This window comes from Grampus griseus, assembly GCF_964374135.1.
Source record: "Grampus griseus genome assembly, chromosome: 9".
NCBI classification, from domain to species: domain Eukaryota; kingdom Metazoa; phylum Chordata; class Mammalia; order Artiodactyla; family Delphinidae; genus Grampus; species Grampus griseus.
Window position 1 is genome coordinate 89195799 of NC_139003.1, and position 20310 is coordinate 89216108.

The 20310-nt window shown below is 40.3% G+C and overlaps 1 protein-coding gene across 1 annotated transcript in view; it reads left to right on the forward strand.

Moving 5' to 3' along the window:
* PRKAR2B (protein kinase cAMP-dependent type II regulatory subunit beta) overlaps positions 1-20310 on the forward strand; it is a 110203-nt gene that overhangs the window by 85483 nt on the left and 4410 nt on the right. The window contains exons 5-10 of the mRNA XM_082662048.1: positions 382-488; positions 3937-4090; positions 8739-8840; positions 10247-10321; positions 19823-19888; positions 20017-20155. Coding sequence (XP_082518174.1) covers positions 382-488; positions 3937-4090; positions 8739-8840; positions 10247-10321; positions 19823-19888; positions 20017-20155 — 643 coding nt within the window. The remainder of the gene's footprint in view (positions 1-381; positions 489-3936; positions 4091-8738; positions 8841-10246; positions 10322-19822; positions 19889-20016; positions 20156-20310) is intronic.

Here is a 20310-nt window from a genome sequence, read left to right on the forward strand (position 1 = left end):
TGTGTTTTTTTTTTTTTTTTTTTTTTTTTTTTGCCGTACGCGGGCCTCTCATGGTTGGGGCCTCTCCCGTTGCGGAGCACAGGCTCCGGACGCGCAGGCTCCGTGGCCACGGCCCACGGGCCCAGCCGTTCCGCGGCATGTGGGATCCTCCCGGACTGGGGCACGAACCCGCGTCCCCTGCATCGGCAGGCGGACTCTCAACCACTGCGCCACCAGGGAAGCCCTCTGTGTATTTTTTTTTTGACAAGACTTAATGGCAGTGATGATATTTCCATTTCTTTGAGCTTGTTCACAGAAGTATAAGCTAATTATGGTTCTTTAAATATAAAGCTAAACATGTTCTAGATAAACCAAGATTGTCTTTTCTTTTTTGAAAAATAGGAGCAGATGTCTCAAGTATTAGATGCCATGTTTGAAAAATTGGTCAAAGAAGGGGAACATGTAATTGATCAAGGTGATGATGGCGACAACTTTTATGTAATCGATAGGTAAGTTTTGTGTAACTTCACTGCTGAAAGGTAATGAACCTTTTGTGGAAATCTCAGTGGCTATTGTAACGCCTGACAGATTAATGTACGACAATTGCTCTTCCCTCCTTACCCTTATTCCTGTGTAACTGGCCCTACACACCTACAGTGAACCCATGCAGTGAAACCGTGCTACATCATGGAAAGAGACATAGTGCATGGAAGACTGGTGACTTTTGGTTAATCTAGAAATCTGTCATTTACGGGGAGCCTCCTCATTTGTTAACTTCTGATGGAGAGGTAGTGATGCCTGTTACAGAGTTAGAGGTGGCTGTTACTGTGAGAATAGCAGCATAATACAACATCTGGGATATTGACTCCATATAACTCAATCTGTTATTATGTTTTCTAAAAAGTTTCTTGTGTTATTACTTAATGAAGTAAAACATGCTAATGGTTTAAAAGATTCAGGTATTTCAGAGGGGCCTAAGGTGAAAGGTTAGTCTCTCTTCCTACTGCTTTAGCAGCATCTAATCAGCAGAGTGAGTAATTTGCGTGTCTTTCCAGAAATTGTTCATGCATTATCATATTTGTCTGTTAAAAACTCTGTAGAGAAGTTATTTAAGTGAGAAGGCCTGCATTTATATTGAAAATCTAATTTCAGAAAGTTTAAGTTGTGCTTGACTTCATCCAAGAGCAGTGTGCTTTTCAGATGTAGAGAACAAACGTATGGACAACAGGCGGGGAAAGCGGGGTGGCTGCGGGGGATGAATTGGGAGATTGGGATTGACATGTACACTCTGATGTGTATAAACTAATAAGAACCTGCTGTATCAAAAAATAAAATTAAAATCAGCTATAAAAAATTAAAATAACATAAAAAAAAAGAACAGTGTGCTTTTAGCAATACTTAGGTAACAATCCTAAGATGTAAAAGGTGCGCAGCCTGGACTGAGTCTTCATTTCTGCACTTCTGTAACATGGTGATGAGGTGTTGATGAGACGTTTGGATTCCCCAAGCACCCCACCACCACCACCAACGCCTGCCCTGTTTGCATGGAACACAAATCATCTCCCAGCCTGATTTGTCAGATTACATTTGCTTCTCTGGGCCAAGTTGTGTTCTACTCAGAGGCTCCGCAGAAAATCCCCCCCCCCGCCCCCGTCTGCTTAGCACTTGTTCCCTGATCTGGGCTCTGTGGGTGGTACCTTTCAAGCATCAGTAGCACATGCTCTCTGAGTCCCTCAGTCCCTCACCCCTAAGTCCGTGGTGACCCGGGAGAGCTGCACTAGCCAGGGCTGGGGCTAGACTCTATGATTTTAGAATTGTCCCACATGTAAATTAAAGTCATGATTCTTGTACCATTAACAGCTTTCATCAACGAAACACCTCAGAAATTCTCTCAGCTGTTTAATCGTATTGAATTGTAGGGGTCTATGCGAACCCCAAAGGTAGTACAGGAATAATTTTCTTTTAGTAGGTATTTTGACTATAAAAACGCCTTACGTTTGTATATAGCACCTTCCCTTTTCAGTTAGATCCTCGTCACCCTTTCGACAGATGACAATTTTCAGGCCCACAGAAGTGAAGCGAGTCGGCGAAGGTCACCCAGATGATGAGTGTGGAGCAGACCCAGCATCTGGGTCTCTTGGCCACTGTGTGTGCTCTTTTCGTGGCTCTGCCCTGCCCAGGGCTTCATGTTCTCAGGGGAGAAATCTATATGAAAATGCAGCACACGGTATTTTAGCAGATTTTTAGACTGATAAGATTTCAACTGGACTAGTAGCTCACTGTACTTCTCGTCAACACGTTTGTTGTGTATTTTATCCTATTCAAAGTAGAAAACATAGAAAACAGTTTTCGTGCAAACGTGTAAAGAGTATAAATAGAAAAATTAATCTGTACTTGAAAAATAACTATTCATGAAACAAATTCTGGAGGGTATCCCTGAAATAGCCATTCTAGCGGTGAATTATATTAAAAACCAGTTATTCTTATTCATGAATATCTTTTGTCTCTAATATCTTATGTGTTTGCTTTTGTGGTATCTTTACTATTCATAATCCTTTCTTAACCTTAAAAGCACTCCCTGATTTGTCTTTGCTAGAGTTTAGCCAACAAAATAAAGCCAAAGAATTTCTCCTGTCTGCCCTCCCAGGTGTTTCAGCAAGCCTTGAAACCGTGTTCTCTGATAAGATGCAGTACGTGGAAAACCAGTTCTCCACAACAAGAATGCAGTTTCCAGAAATATAGGGTCTGGATAATATGCAGCGCAGTGACTGTTTTACTTGCCTAGAAGAAGAAACCCAATTAAAAGATAAGCACAGAAAGACTATAAGAAGACCAGGATCAGATATTTAGCCTGAATTTCTACCACTTTTAGATTGTGGGGTCAGTCTAACATGAAGGGCCAGATGGTATAAAGAGCCAGAGCGTAAATTTTGCAGGCTTTCTGGGCCATGAGGTCTATGTTGCAGCTACTCAACTCTGCTGTCATAGCACAAGTCAGCTACAGAGAATGCAGAAACCGCCGGTGTGTTTGTCTTTCCAATAAAACTTGATTTACAGAAGCAGGCAGCCAGTCTTGGGCCTCAGCTTGCCGGCCCCTCCTGTAGATTATAAAGGACCCTGTAAGTACTGTACAGCAGTGTCTGACCAGGTTGTTAGAGCTATATTCTTTATAAAAATTATTTTCTTCTGCTCTCAAAAGTAATACATATTCATTTTAGAAACGAAAACTCTTTAATTACACAGTGAATGTCCCTAGAATCCTCCCCAATTCTTATACTCAGAGGTCACTGCAGTCAGCAGACTCACACACATTCCTTCAGGTGGTTGTCTTGGCATATTGCATTTGGTTGCAGTCTTAGTTATATTTTTATCATTTATTTCAATACCTTAAATATTTGTTGTTTAGTCTCATTTGCCCCAGACGATGAGACAACAGACACATGGATGGGCCTTACCCTCGTCCCGTGGATGCTCTCTTCTTCCTGCTTGTCCGGAACTGGTGGTGTCTTTTTCACATATTGATGCCCTTTTATTCCTTGTTGTCATTAGAGGGGAAAGGAAACTAAGAGCCCATCCTCAGCTGCCACCCTTGGGTGTGTCCTACATCTCAGGGAGGACCCCTGTTGCCTTACTGTGCCTGCGGAAGGCTCCCAGTGCACCCAGCCAGCTCCTTCCTGCTTCTCCCCGATGTGAAGACCTCTTCCAGGATGTAGAAGAAGCTGGGGGCAGTGGCGGATCTGGGAGGAAACTGAATGGCTGGGCCAGGGCACTATTCACCCTTCTAGACATTTAAATTTTAACTGGGTGAATGTGTTATGATGTCCCAGCAATAAGACTAAGCAATAAATGATTTTTTTTTTTAAAAAGAATGAGGTGGTATTTCCCAGGGCTCATGTTTCATCGTGATGAGATTTTACTTGAATTACTTTTACGTCTTCTTTTTCACATGTGCAACAGAGGAACATTTGATATCTACGTGAAATGTGATGGTGTTGGAAGGTGTGTTGGCAACTATGACAATCGTGGGAGTTTTGGCGAACTGGCCTTAATGTACAATACGCCCAGAGCAGCTACAATCACTGCTACCTCTCCCGGTGCTCTGTGGGGCTTGGTGAGTGAAGTATTTATTTGACCTGAATGTCATTTGTAAAAATCATTATGACAGAAGCCAGGTGGCTACAGTATTTTAGTTCTAATAGGTAGATTTATTGGGGATCATCATCAGTCATCAGGGAATTTATTAAGCAACTACTAGATGCTGAACTCTTGGACACTAGGACTGTGCTGAGTTAAATCTTCATGTTCTTTTCCCAAATTGAGTCAGGAGTTTAACCTACTGGCCGTGGGAAAGACACTCAGATCCAAAATGTTCCTCTTTTACTCACTCTTAAAAACCAACCAGCCACACAAAGGCTTCAGTGCTCTTTTTTCAGATAGCTGTCTGTGGTAAATATCATCATCTGTGGTTCCCAGAGTGTGGGCCCCTGACCTGTAGCCTCTCTATCACCTGGGAACTTGCTAGAAATGCAAATTGACGCCCCACTTACTGATTCAGGCCCGTCGACTCAGAAACTCTGGCGATGGGACCCAGCAGTCTGTATTTGAGCAAGCCCACTGGGTGATTCTCATGCCTGCTTGAGAAACCACTATGAACTGAGTCTCTCCGCGCTGTGTAAATGGATTGGTAACAACTTTGCATTGCCAAGCGGCCGTGTGGAGAAAAAATACGTGGTGCCTGTGCTTCTCACGTGGATGCACATCAGAATTTCTTGGAGGTGTTAAAAAAGAAAATTCTCTTACGTAGGCCCTACCACAGACAAACTTAATCAGACTCTCAGGGTTGGGACTCTCAGACCTGGGCTTTTAAAGAAAATTTCTTAATGGTGCTGTTTCTACAAGACTTAAAAGTTGGTTTAAAGACATTTGTGGGACTTCCCTGGCAGTCCAGTGGCCAAGACTCCATGCTCCCAGTGCAGAGGGCCCGGGTTCAATCCCTGGTCGGGGAACCAGATGCTGCATGCCACAACTAAGAGTTCACATGCTGCAACTAAAGACCCCCGCACGCCGCAACTAAAGATCCCACATGCTGCAACGAAGATCCCATGTGCCGCAACTAAGACCCGGCACAGCCAAGTAAATAAATATTAAAAAAAAAAAAAATTTGGGTTGGGGGGGAGGGAGATTCTTTTCATAGATGATCTTAGGATGCAGAGTAGCCGACCCAAGTCAAGCTGATTCTGGACTGTGTTTAATCTGGTGCTTAGGGATCACCTGGGAATCCAGTTAAAATGCAGATTCAGATTCACCGGGTCTGGGATGAGGCCTGTGGTTCTGCATTTCTCACCAGCTCCCAGTAGACACCAGTGGCTGCCGGTGCCCAGAACACACTTTAAACAGCCCTGATTTAAAGGGAGTGTTGACAATACTTGTATTTCCTTTTAAAATTGTTGAAAACATCCCATCCTATAGTTTTGACATGCGTTTACTCGGTTATTTCTCTCAAATCCTTTTGTGGAAGGAGACGAGGTTGAAGTAACAGGAAGTTTGCTAACAATCTCCTTCCCAAGGACTGTAGCTTCAGAGAAGTTACACATTATTCAGTCACCACTCAGCCTTTGACTCCGACGTGGATCCAACTGATAAAAATAGCTCTTGATCAGAGAAACGACATATTTTGCATTTCTTCTTATTAGACCCAGGCAGTTGCTGTTTACTTATTCAAAATGTGATGAGTCACTTTTTAAGTGGTGGAAGCAAAATTGGAATTGTTTCAGGTAGAAGGGAGCTGAAGTGTCTTAAGGGTTATCAAAGACTGGAATACCCAAAGCCAGCAAAATAAACACTCCAAACCCGAGCTGCGAGCGGACTTGGCCCCTAGGAAGCATTTGCCTGCCCTCACAACCTCGGGTCTCTATCTCTTGCATTAAGGAAGGTATCATTTAAAATTTAATCATCCTGATAGGGTTGCCAGCCAGGGTCAGACTATCACATGGTAAGGAAGGCTTCTCCCTGCAGGTCCTTGGAACAAGGTCACACACTTAGCGGGTTGGCCCTTTGAATACTGAAAGTTCTCAGCCCTGGAAGGTACCTTAAACTAGGGACAAAGGCCCAGCATTTCCCAGTGCGTGTGATACTTACGTTCTCAGGTAGGATTAAGCATCTTCAGAGATTTTTTTAGTAATCTGTACATGTTTCAAGCTTTATGAAAGTGGGCAGTTTGTGATGATCACCTTGGGGATGTGCATAAGTGCAGTAGGTGTTTTTAAAAAATGATAATAATATAATCAATTAATACTTCGAACCTGCTTTCTTAGCAGCTCGCCTAACTAGCCCCCTTTCAGCAAAAGCTGAGTAGAAAAGAGATTTTGCTTTTAAGACCAACAGGTTGGAGCTCTGCCACATAAGTGCAGGTGTAAAGATAAGCAAATCTCAAGAGAAAGGTCCTTTGTAGAATAGTCTTAAGTTTGTAAATAAGACTAGGTCACTGTTAGCCTTGGGGGATCAACTGATCTATAAGACCATGCTGGTGATTCAGAGGGGCAATGATTGATTGAAATGACTAGAATGAAAACATTTGCAATGGGACTTTGTGGATTTTATTTATATGTCACAGTGGGTGTGAAGAGGTGGGCCACTAATAGAAAATTTTTCCTGAGATGTGTAGCTCATTACGGTTAATTTCTAAATTGCTAACCTATTTCTAGTCTTCTCTGTTTTGCAGTAAACTCTGTTCATAAAATGGTCTTGCATCTGGTTCCCAGACCTGATTATTTATCTGAATCACTCGGGGAGCTTTTACGAAATACAGATTATTGTAGAGTCCTATATGCAGAGATTTTGAGTCATTAAAGTCTGGGATGTTAGAATAAACCTTTTTTTAAGAAAACACAACAGCTGATTCTGATGCAGAACCAGACTTGGAAATTATTTCAATATTTTTACTAATTATCTTGAAATCTTTTCTCTTTTTAAAAAAATGATTAAGAGTACAACAAGTCCAAATTACAGCCCTTCTAAAATTGTAGTAAACTAAATTGGAGAACAGGATGTTTAATTACCTAGAGACTTACATCCTCACTGGTATTTTTCTCCATTGTATCAGTTCATTTAAATTCAGCCCTAATGTGTTGGCATAGTAATTTATTAATTAAAGAACATATCCCAATTAATTTTATTTTATATTAAGCTGGTATAGTTATCAGTGTATGCCGAAGTAACATAATTCTGGGGGCTCTTAACTGAGAACTAAAATAATCTTTTGTAGGAATTTTTAAAATATAAAATTTGTAGGAAAACCATTTTTTGAGCCGTTACCTTTAAAGTTTTCTCTAGTTCCTTAATTCATTGTGGTATCTTTGAGGTTAAGTAGTATAAACATAGGGACATTTTAGAATGATGAGCATGATAAACACTGGAATCAGAGTCTACTCAAGAAAGTTGTAGTTTTTCTGTGCACCTTTTTAAAAAGGTGACAGAAACCCTAAAGTCAATAATTTTTCAGCATCTCTTTACATTGTACTTTCATGATTTAAAACCATTTTCTAATACTGGTTTTCATGTATTTTTTACCGCAACCCACAAGAAACACATTAGGAAATGTCACCACCAGTGCATGTGTGTGTGTGCCTTTGTGTATAACTGAAATAAATATATAACTCAACACTTACTAAAAGGGATGCACACTCAGATTTCCTATTCTGTTTTTGGTTTTTTTTATATATATAAATGCTGGTCATGGGTGAAGAGAGTCAAAAGGTACAAACTTTCAGTTATAAATACATCCTGGGGATGTAATGTACAGCAGGGTGACTACAGTTAATAATACTGTATTGTATATTTGAAAGTTGCTATGTGAGTATATCTTAAAAGTTTTCATCATAAGAAAAAAAATTCTGTAACTATGTGAGGTGACGGATGTTAACTAGACTTATTGTGGTGATCATTTCACAATATATACAAATGTTGAATCATTATGTTGTATGCCTGAAGCTAATACAATGTCGTATGCCAGTTATACCTCAAAAACAATGCTAGTCATGTCCCACCGAATTGTAACACTCCAGGGCTGTTATCTATAGCAAAAGAACTCAGTGCTAGTTTGAACTCATAGAAACGGAGTAGGATGGTGGTTGCCAGGGCCTGGGGTGGGGGGCGGTGCAGTTATAAAATGAATAAGTTCTGAGGATCCAGTGTACAAATGATGATTATGGTTAACAATATTGTGTTACATACTTGGAAGCTGCTAAGAGAGTACATCTTAAACGTTGTCACCACAAAAAAGAAGTGGTAATTATGTGAGGTGATAGAGGTGTTAACTAACCCTACTGTGGTAATCATTTAACAATATATATCAAATCAACATGTTGTGTACCTTAAACTTCCACAATATTCTGTAGGTCAATTGTATCTCAAAAAGCTGGGGGTGGAAAACGAGCAAGGAGCTGGTATATTTTTTAAATGGTGCGACAGCGCCACCTAGTGGGTGTAGCCCGCCAGTTACATGTTGGTCAGATCTCTGTTCTGAATAAAAAGTAAACTTGCTTTCTTTAAAAAACATGAATATGGTTCTATATTTTTGCTTAAAGAAATAAAATCTGAAATGAGTCATATTAGAAGGATAGTAATGTTAATTTTCTATTTCAGAATCTTCAATTATTGTTTGTTCCTTACAGGGAATAAAATGAAACTATTTCTTCAAACTTTCTTTCTCCATAAAGTCTACCTTTTAACTATCTTTGTATTTGATATTCTGCCTTTAGGACAGGGTAACCTTCAGGAGGATAATTGTAAAAAATAATGCCAAAAAGAGAAAAATGTATGAAAGCTTTATTGAGTCACTGCCATTTCTTAAATCTTTGGAAGTAAGTATATGTTTGTGCTTTTATTTTATTTTGCTTTAAAAGATTCTGTTTTGTTAGAAATACTTAGTTCTGTAGAAGGTTTCTTTGAATAATAATCTATCCATATTTTCATTTGAAAAGATTACAGTGTTTTTATAGCTTAGTATCTCTTTTACTGCCTGTAACTGCATTTGTTTTGTCGTTTACAAGTAATAGACCCCTAGGAGCATCTATAGCAGATTTATGTGTGGTCTCTATCTAAAAGCAGACTTAAACTAATCACCTAAATGTAGGCAAGAGCCTTTATAGGAAGAGGTCATCTAAATACAGAATGTCCTCACTGGCCTCTCCTTTATTCCTTTCCTCCTTTCCTCTTAAAACTGACAGTCTAAGGTCTCTCTTTTTTCAGGCTACACTTATTCACACGGTGAACTTGGCAAATCCCCTGGCTTTAAATGTCTATTATGGTGATGCTTCTTAAAATTGACATCACCGGGCAAGGCCCTGCCCTTGAACACTAGGCTCATTTATCTAACTGCATAGTCAACATTTCTTCTGGGATGTCTAAAAGACATCTCAGACCTAACACATCCCAAACCTTCTTCCCTCTCTTTCCCACCTTAGCGAAAGCAATGCCATCCTTCTAGCATCTCAGCCAGAATCCCTGGGGTTGATGGACCAGTGTGCTAACATGTCTCTTTGTTGGCTTGTCAGTATCCACCGAGTAGCAAGCAATTCGGGCCACATTTCAGAACGCATATTGGGCAGCTGATCTTCTCCAGCAGTAGATATCTTTAAATAAAAATAGGTCAGGGGTTGGAACTTCAAATGCCTTCAGAGCTAGGTACATAAAAAGAAGAAATGGTAAACTTGAAAACATGTGCTCCATCTAAAGAAGCAGCTGCTAGTCCACCAGAGTTTATTTTTTGCTGCATGGAAATAAGGGCTGACTGTTGCTGAATGCCCTGATTCTTCAAGAGAAGCTGGAAATTTAAGTTTTTATGAAAAACTTGTTTAAAATTCTGGCAGTTAATATAACACACACATGCGCACACACAAACCCACACACGGCTCAATTTATTTGGCCTATAGGCTACCATTTTTAAACCCCTGAAATAGTTACGATTACCTACCTGATTAGTCTGTTTAATATAGTTGTCCCTGTGTTTCCACAGGGATTGGTTCCAGGACCACCCCGGTGGATACCAAAATCTGCGGATGCTCAAGTCCCTCACACTGGTCCCTCCTTAGCCCTCGGGTTCCACATTTGTGGATACAGAGGGCCCACTGTATATTTATTGAAAAAAATCTGCATATAAGTGGACCTGCACGGTTCAAACCCATTTATATTATCAAATACAAGAGTAATTATATTATTAAATACAAATACAGTATTATCAAGGGTATTATCTTTTTTTCCTTTATAGGTTTCTGAGCGCCTGAAAGTGGTAGATGTGATAGGCACCAAAGTATACAACGATGGAGAACAAATCATTGCTCAGGTATAATACTTTTTATGGATTCAGTTTGGGGTTATTTTCCAAAAGACTCTTATACACTGTAAGTCTTGATAAAATTTTCATGTGTGTCTATAATTAGTATGTAGTGATGGGTTAAATGAATATTCTATCAAATGACCTGTTAAAAATGGTTTAATTTACAGCCATGAAGCTATTTTGAGTATTTTTATTTTTGTAACTAACTCTTAATGAATATGTATTAAATCATCAAATGGATTTCTGCATAATTTTATATTTGTACCTGACATGAAGGTCACATGTATAAAGAATGCCATTTATAAGAGGAAAACAAATGGTAATCACTCCATGAGATTTATTAATAAGGACCCAGAATGTGCATCGGAAGATGTAGAAGTTTGCACAATCGGTTCATTGGCAAAACTTCCTGAGGCTGCTTCCTGATGAAATAAACCAAGAAGGGAACACGCTGCACCATGTACTGTACTGGCTTCCAGGCGCTACAGGCACTAAGAGGGCCAGCACGCTCTTTAACCTCTAATGCTTTTCTAAGATCCCATTGGAACCAGAAGCAATACATACGTATCTTGGTTAGAACAGACCTACCAAGAAGTAGGATTTATGAAGACAGTTAAAGTTTACAGATAAAGCATACCAACGATAGTACCTTATTTCCTAGTTACAGTTTTGAAACATTGATTGCATGATTTAAACAGATTTTTAATAAATTCTGTAATTTTTGTATCACAATATTACCCTGTATTGTAATCTTTATCTGAAATATTGTCTCTTTCGATATATGTGAAACAAGATTCAAAGTGTGTGAGGCTGAGAAAAGAGTAATTATTTTATTTTATATTATTATTTTTTAACATCTTTATTGGAGTATAATTGCTTTACAATGGTGTGTTAGTTTCTGCTTTATTACAAAGTGAGTCGGCTATATATATAACCCCATATCTCCTCTCTCTTGTGTCTCCCTTCCACCCTCCCTATCCCACCCCTCTGGGTGGTCACAAAGCACCGAGCTGATCTCCCTGTGCTATGCGGCTGCTTCCCACTAGCTATCTATTTTACGTTTGGTAGTGTATATATGTCCATGCCACTCTCTCACTTTGTCCCAGCTTACCCTTCCCCCTCCCTGTGTCCTCAAGTCCATTCTCTACGTCTGCCTCTTTATTCCTGTCCTGCCCCTAGGTTCGTCAGAACCTTTTTTTTTTTTAGATGCCATATACATGTGTTAGCATACGGTATTTGTTTTTCTCTTTCTGACGTACTTCACTCTGTATGACAGACTTCAGGTCCATCCACCTCACTACAAATAACTCAATTTCATTCCTTTTTATGGCTGAGTAATATTCTGTTGTCTATATGTGCCACATCTTTATCCATTCATCTGTCGATGGACACATAGGTTGCTTCCATGTCCTGGCTATTGTAAATAGAGTTGCAATGAATATTGTGGTACATGACTCTCTTTGAATTATGGTTTTATCAAGGTATATGCCCAGGAGTGGGATTGCGGGGTCGTATGGTAGTTCTATTTTTAGTTTTTTAAAGAACCTCCATACTGTTCTCCATAGTGGCTGTATCAATTTACATTCCCACCAACAGTGCAGGAGGGTTCCCTTTTTTCCACACCCTCTCTAGCATTGTTTTTACATTTTTTGATGATGGCCATTCTGACTGGTGTGAGGTGATACCTCATTGTAGTTTTGATTTGCATTTCTCTAATGATTAGTGATGTTGAGCATCCTTTCAAGACTTTGTTGGCAATCTGTATATCATCTTTGGATAAATATCTGTTTAGGTCTTCTGCCCATTTTTGGATTCGGTTGTTTGTTTTTTTGATGTTGAGCTGCATGAGCTGCTTGTAAGTTTTGGAGATTAATCCTTTGTCAGTTGCTTCATTTGCACCTATTTTCTCCCATTCTGAGTGTTGTCTTTTCCTCTTGTTTATGGTTTCCTTTGCTGTGCAAAAACTTTTAAGTTTCATTAGGTCCCATTTGTTTATTTTTGTTTTTATTTCCATTTGTCCAGGAGGTGGGTCTAAAAGGATCTTGCTGTGATTTATGTCATAGGATCTTCTGCCTATGTTTTCCCCTAAGAGTTTTATAGTGTCTGGCCTTAATTTAGGTCTTTAATCCATTTTGAGTTTATTTTTGTGTATGGTGTTAGGGAGTGTTCTAATTTCATTCTTTTACATGTAGCTGTCCAGTTTTCCCAGCACCACTTATTGAAGAGGCTGTCTTTTCTCCATTGTATATTCTTGCCTCCTTTATCAAAGATAAGGTGACCATATGTGTGTGGGTTTATCTCTGGGCTTTCTGTCCTGTTCCACTGATCTATATTTGTTTTTTGTGCCAGGACCACACAGCCTTCATTACTGTAGCTTTGTAGTATAGTCTGAAGTCAGGGAGCCTGATTCCTCCAGCTGCGTTTTTCTTTCTCAAGACTGCTTTGGCTATTCAGGATCTTTTGTGTTTCCATACAAATTGTGAAATTTTTTGTTCTAGTTTTGTGAAAAATGCCATTGGTAGTTTGATAGGGATTGCGTTGAATCTGTAGATTGCTTTGGGTAATATAGTCACTTTCACAGTGTTGATTCTTCCAATCCAAGAACATGGTATATCTCTCCATCTGTTTGTATCATCTTTTAATTTCTTTCATCAGTGTCTTATAGTGTTCTGCATACAGGTCTTTTGTCTCCTTAGGTAGGTTTATTCCTAGGTATTTTATTCTTTTTGCTGCAGTGGTAAATGGGAGTGTTTCCTTAATTTCTCTTTCAGATTTTTCATCATTTGTGTATAGGAATGCAAGAGATTTCTTTGCATTAATTTTGTATCCTGCTACTTTACCAAATTCATTGATTAGCTCTAGAAGTTTTCTGGTAGCCTCTTTAGGATTCTCTGTGTATAGTATCATGTCACCTGCAAACAGTGACAGCTTTACTTCTTCTTTTCCAATTTGAATTCCTTTTATTTCTTTTTCATCTCTGATTGCTGTGGCTAAAGCTTCCAAAACTATGTCGAATAATAATGGTGAGAGTGGACAACTTTGTCTTGTTCCTGATCTTAGAGGAAATGCTTTCAGTTTTTTACCATTGAGAACGATGTTGGCTGTGGGTTTGTCATATATGGCCTTTATTGTGTTGAGGTAAGTTCCCTCTAAGCCACTTTCTGGAGGGTTTTTATCATAAATGGGTGTTGAATTTTGTCGAAAGCTTTTTCTGCATCTATTGAGATGATCATGTGGTTTTCCTCCTTCAATTTGTTAATATGTTTTATCACATTGATTGATTTGCATATATTGAAGAATCCTTGCATTCCTGGGATAAGCTGCACTTGATCATGGTGTGTGATCTTTTTGACGTGCTGTTGGATTCTGTTTGCTAGTATTTTGTTGAGGATTTTTGCATCTATGTTCATCAGTGATACTGGCCTGTAGTTTTCTTCCTTTGTGACATCTTTGTCTGGTTTTGGTATCAGGGTGATGGTGGCCTCGTAGAATGAGTTTGGGAGTGTTCCTCCCTCTGCTATATTTTGGAAGAGTTTGAGAAGGATAGGTGTTAGCTCTTCTGTAAATGTTTGATAGAATTTGCCTGTGAAGCCATCTGGTCCTGGGCTTTTGTTTGTTGGAAGATTTTTAATCACAGTCTCAATTTCAGTGCTTCTGATTAGTCTGTTTATATTTTCTATTTCTTCCTGATTCAGTCTCGGAAGGTTGTGCATTTCTAAGAATTTGTCCATTTCTTCCAGGTTGTCCATTTTATTGGCATATAGTTGCTTGCAGTAATCTCTCGGGATCCTTTGTATTTCTGCAGTGTCAGCTGTTACTTCTCCTTTTTGATTTCTAATTCTATTGATTTGAGTCTTCTCCCTTTTTTTTAAAGATGAGTCTGACTAATGGTTTATCAATTTTGTTTATCTTCTCAAAGAACCAGCTTTTAGTTTTATTGATCTTTGCTATCGTTTCCTTTATTTCTTTTACATTTACTTCTGATCTGATCTTTATGATTTCTTTCCTTCTGCTAACTTTGGGGGGTTTGTTCGTCTTTCTCTAATTGCTTTAGGTGTAAGTTTAGGTTGTTTATTTGAGATGTTTCTTGAGGTAGGATTGTATTGTTATAAACTTCCCTCTTAGAACTGCTTTTGCTGCATCCCATAGGTTTTGGGTCATCGTGTTTTCATTGTTATTTGTTTCTAGGTATTTTTTGATTTCTTCAGTGATCTCTTGGTTATTAAGTAGTATATTGTTTAGCCTCCATGTGTTTGTACTTTTTACAGATTTTTTTCATGTAATTGACATCTCTAGTCTCATAGCATTGTGGTCGGGAAAGATACTTTATATGGTTTCAATTTTCTTAAATTTACCAAGGATTGATTTGTGACCCAAGATATGATCTGTCCTGGAGAATGTTCCGTAAGCACTTGAATAGAAAATATATTCTGTTGTTTTTGGATGGAATGTCCTATAAATGTCATTTAAGTCCATCTTGTCTAATGTGTCATTTAAAGCTTGTGTTTCCTTATTTATTTTCATTTTGTATGATCTGTTCATTGGTGAAAGTGGGGTGTTAAAGTCCCCTACTATGATTGTTCTACTGTCGATTTCCCCTTTTATGGCTGTTAGCTTTTGCCTTATGTATTGAGGTGCTCCTATGTTGGGTGCATAAATATTTGTAATTGTTATATCTTCTTCTTGGATTGATCCCTTGATCATTATGTAGTGTCCTTCTTTGTCTCTTGTAATAGTCTTTAAAGTATTTTGTCTGATATGAGAATTGCTCGTCCAGCTTTCTTTTGATTTACACTTTCATGGAATATCTCTTCCGTCCCCTCACTTTCAGTCTGTATGTGTCCCTAGGTCTGCCGTGGGTCTCTTGTAGACAGCATATATACAGGTCTTGTTTTTCTATGCATTCAGCCAGTCTGTGTCTTTTGGTTGGAGCATTTAATCCATTTACATTTAAGGTAGTTATCGATATGTATGTTCCTATTACCATTTTCTTAATTGTTTTGGGTTTGTTATTGTAGGTCTTTTCCTTCTCTTGTGTTTCCTGCCTAGAGAAGTTCCTTTAGCACTTTTTGTAAAGCTGGTTTGGTGGTGCTGAAATCTCAGCTTTTGCTTGTCTGCACAGGTTTTAATTTCTCTGTCGAATCTGAATGAGATCCTTGCTGGGTAGAGTAATCTTGGTTGTAGGTTTTTCCCTTTCGTCACTTTAAATATGTCCTGTCACTCCCTTCTGGCTTGCAGAGTTTGTGCTGAAAGATCAGCTGTTAACCTTATGGGGATCCCATTGTATGTTATTTGTTGTTTTTCCCTTGCTGCTTTTAATATTTTTTCTTTGTATTTAATTTTTGGCAGTTTGATTAATATGTGTCTTGGCGTGTTCATCCTTGGATTTATCCTGTATGGGACTCTCTGTGCTTCCTGGACTTGATTGACTATTTCCTTTCCCATATTCGGGAAGTTTTCAAGTATAATCTCTTCTAATATTTTCTCAGTCCCTTTGTTTTTGTCTTCTTTTTCTGGGACCCCTGTAATTCGAACGTTGGTGCATTTAATGTTGTCCCAGACGTCTCTGAGACTGTCCTCAATATTTTTCATTCTTTTTTCTTCATTCTGCTCTGTGGTAGTTATTTGCACTATTTTATCTTTCAGGTCACTTATCCGTTCTTCTGCCTCAGTTATTCTGCTGTTGATCCCTCCTAGAGAATTTTTAATTTCATTTATTGTGTTGTTCATCATTGCTTGTTTGCTCTTTAGTCCTTCTAGGTCCTTGTTAAACGTTTCTTGTATTTTCTCCATTCTATTTCCAAGATTTTGGATCATCTTTACTATCATTACTCTGAGTTCTTTTTCAGGTAGACTGTCTATTTCCTCTTCATTTGTTTGGTCTGGTGGGTTTTTACTTTGCTCCTTCATCTGCTGCGTTTTTCTCTTTCTTCTCATTTTGCTTAACTTACTGTGTTTGAGGTCTCCTTTTCGCAGGCTGCACGTTCGTAGTTCCTGTTGTTTTTGGTGTCTGCTCCCAGTGGCTAAGGTTGGTTCAGTGGGTTGTGTAGTCTTCCTGGTGGAGGGGAGTGGTCCCTTTCTTCTGGTGGATGAGGCTGGATCTTGTCTTTCTGGTGGGCAGGACCACGTCTGGTGGTGTGTTTTGGGGTGTCTGTGACCTTATTATGATTTTAGGCAGCCTCTCTGCTAATGGGTGGGGTTGTTTTCCTGTCTTGCTCGTTGTTTGGCATAGGGTGTCCAGTACTGCATCTTGCTGGTTGTTGAGTGGAGCTGGGTCTTAATGTTGAGATGGAGATCTCTGGGAGAGCTTTTGCCATTTGATATTACGTGGAGCTGGGAGGTCTATGGTGGACCAATGCCCTGAACTCGGCTCTCCCATCTCAGAGGCACAGGCCTGACACCCAGCCGGAGCACTAAGACCCTGTCAGCCACACGGCTCAGAAGAAAAGGGAGAAATAAAGGGATAAAGAAAAAATAATAATAAAATAAAGTTATTAAAGTAAAAAGTAAAAACAAATATTAAGAATAAAAAAATTAAAAAGTAATAAAGAAAAGAAAAAGGAAAGAAAGCAACCAAACCAAAAAAAAATCTACCAATGATAACAAGCCCTAAATAAAAACTATACCAAAAAAAAAAAAAAAAGGGACAGCCAGAACCCTAGGAGAAAGGGTAAAAGCAAAGCTATACAGACAAAATCACACAAAGAAGCATACACATACATGCTCACAAAAGGAGAAAAAGGGAAAAAATATATATACCAATATATTATAAAAAAAAAGGAAAGAGAACAACCAAATCAATAAACAACTCTACCAGTGATAATAAACTCTAAATACTAAACTGCGATAAACGTAAAACCAGAAGCAAATTAGATGCAGAAAGCAAACCCCACGTCTACAGTTGCTCCCAAAGTCCACCTCCTCAATTTGGGATGATTCGTTGTCTATTCAGGTATTCCACAGATGCAGGGTACATCAAGTTGATTGTGGAGCTTTAATCCGCTGCTTCTGAGGCTGCTGGGAGAGATTTCCCTTTCTCTTCTTTGTTCGCACAGCTCCTGGGGTTCAGCTTTGGATTTGGCCCCTCCTCTGCGTGTAGGTCGCCGGAGGGCGTCTGCTCCCGCTCAGACAGGATGGGGTTAAAGGAGCAGCTGATGCGGTGGCTCTGGCTCACTCAGGCCGGGGGGAGGGAGGGGTATGGAGCGCACGGCGAGCCTGCAGCGGCAGAGGCCGGCGTGACGTTGCACCAGCCTGAGGCGCACCATGCGTTCTCCCGGGGAAGTTGTCCCTGGATCCCGGGACCCTGGCAGTGGCAGGCTGCACAGGCTCCCGGAAGGGGGGTGTGGATAGTGACCTGTGCTCACACACAGGCTTCTTGGTGGCGGCAGCAGGAGCCTTAGCGTCTCATGCCCATCTCTGGGGTCCATGCTTTTAGCCTCGGCTCACGCCCGTGTCTGGGGCTCGTTCAGGCGGTGCTCTGAATCCCCTCTCCTCACACACCCTGAAACAATGGTCTCTTGCCTCTTTGGCAGCTCCAGACTTTTCCCCGGACTCCCTCCTGGCTAGCCGTGGCGCACTAGCCCCCTTAATAAGGCTGTGTTCATGCCATCAACCCCAGTCCTCTCCCTGGGTCTGACCAAAGCCCGAGCCTCAGCTCCCAGCCCCGCCCGGCCCAGCGGGTGAGCAGACAAGCCTCTCGGGCTGGTGAGTGCCGGTCGGCACCAATCCTCTGTGTGGGAATCTCTCCGCTTTACCCTCCGCACCCGTTGCTGTGCTCTCCTCCGTAGCTCCGAAGCTTCCCCCCACCCACCCACCCCCGTCTCTGCCAGTGAAGGGGCTTCTTAGTGTGTGGAAACCTTTCCTCCTTCACAGCTCCCTCCCACTGGTGCAGGTCCCGTCCCTATTCTTTTGTCTCTGTTTTTTCTGTTTTCTTTTGCCCGACCCAGGTACCAGGGGGAGTTTCTTGCCTTTGGGCAAGTCTGAGGTCTTCTGCCAGCGTTCAGTAGGGGTTCTGTAGGAGTTGTTCCACATGTAGATGTATTTCTGATGTATTTGTGGGGAGGAAGGTGATCTGCACGTCTTACTCCTCCGCCATCTTGAAGGTCTCTCAAGAGTAATTATTTTAGAAGGCAAATAAACAAGTAAATCAATCAATCCTCCCACACTTCCCACATACATACAGATTAGCGCAGTCAGAGATTGGGACAACATAGAGACAAATTAGAGAACAAGGCTGAGGGTCTACGATATAAATTGAAAAACCGCAAAGTATAGAGCACTTTTGAAATGATTTTTTCAGATTACTTTGAAATAATTACAGGTTCACAGGAAGCTGCAAAAAGTCCCACGAACTCTTCACCCAGTTTCTCCCAGTGCATCTTGCATCGCTAGTGCAATATCAAACCTAGGAACGTGACATTGGCACAACCTACAGGACTTAATTCATTAGTTTTACATGCAATTTGAGCACGTTTTGAAAGCAAAATTACATGGCTGTCGATAGACCTATTATGATTTAAGATACTTGAAAATTTAACATGAAGCTCTTATGAAAACCTGATATAAAGGTAAGGGAAAGGAGATATGTGTACTATACTTAGAATTTATTAAAGGTATCTTTAGATACTAGTTGTCTTTTAAGCATTTGTAAACATACAGGTCTGCACTATAGTATAATATAATCGAGACTCAACATTCCTTGTGATATAATCTGATACCGTATTTCTTGAATTGTACTAAAGAGTTTTGAAATACCTCAGTTTCTCCAGAATCACTTTGAGAGGCTTAGGGAGGTCAGTATCTGCGATCTTCTGTAATTATACTACTGTACTTAGTTCAGAAGGCATCCTTGGAAGTCAAGGCAGTTTGTTTAAAATCCAAAACGAGAATATGGCTATGTGTAGTTAGAAATGGCAACACTTCCTTTTAGAAATCTTTTTGGGGCCTTGAGGTGGCTTGTCGGTAAACTGGCATCTAGAGCTTGGTCCCCAGCCAGATGCAGGACAAACATCTGGGCCCACACATACTGCTCCCTAAGCAGTCTGCTTGCTTCCTTCTGTTTGGGAGTCGCTGGGTTATCTTGGGTCGCCATGCTGATGCTTGTAGATTAGGACCCACAGAGTGGCACATTTTAGCATGGGAGCAGCTGACAGAGGCAATGCTGCTGGGAAACGGTGCTAGCATTTCTAACTATGTATGTGCTTTATCCAGGCTGCAGTTCAGGCAAAATTCTTACCTCAGTGTTGTTGGCCATATTTTCTTGGCTAGTTTTAGCAGAAATACCGTGCTAGATAGTATATCATTTCAGATAATTTTTTACAAACGAAGCTGTTACAATGTAATTGTCGATCTTAACGTCTCAACTTAGAAGGGGACATAGCCTGCTCCTGTGGGGTTTCACCTTTCAGGCAAATCATGGTGGGATTGATTTCAGGGGTGTGACGGGCGCCGGGATTGCCGTCAGCTAAACTTGCATTTTCACCCTCAGTTTTTGTTTTTTTCTGATAGGGAGACTTGGCTGATTCTTTTTTCATTGTAGAATCTGGAGAAGTGAAAATTACCATGAAAAGGAAGGTAAGTCCTAAAAATCCATGAAATATGAGCAAGAAACATAATAGATTTTCCTTCTGATGTTTAGACTAAGGTTAACTTTTACTTTTCTTAAGCTGAGTCAAAGTTAATACTTTCCATCACCTTGTCAGGGTAAGTCAGAGGCGGAGGAGAACGGTGCAGTAGAAATCGCTCGGTGCTCTCGGGGACAGTACTTTGGAGAACTTGCTCTGGTAACTAACAAGCCCCGAGCTGCTTCCGCACACGCCATCGGGACCGTCAAATGTTTAGGTAGGACTCACGCAGCCCTGGGCATGCTTACCCTGGTTGAAATCATTCTGTCTGCATTGTACGTATTCATGTTGTACAGATTATCTTACTGGGTTCACAAGTTTTATGGTCCCCACAAAATACAACAAGGTTAGGATTCATTGCATTATAAAGTC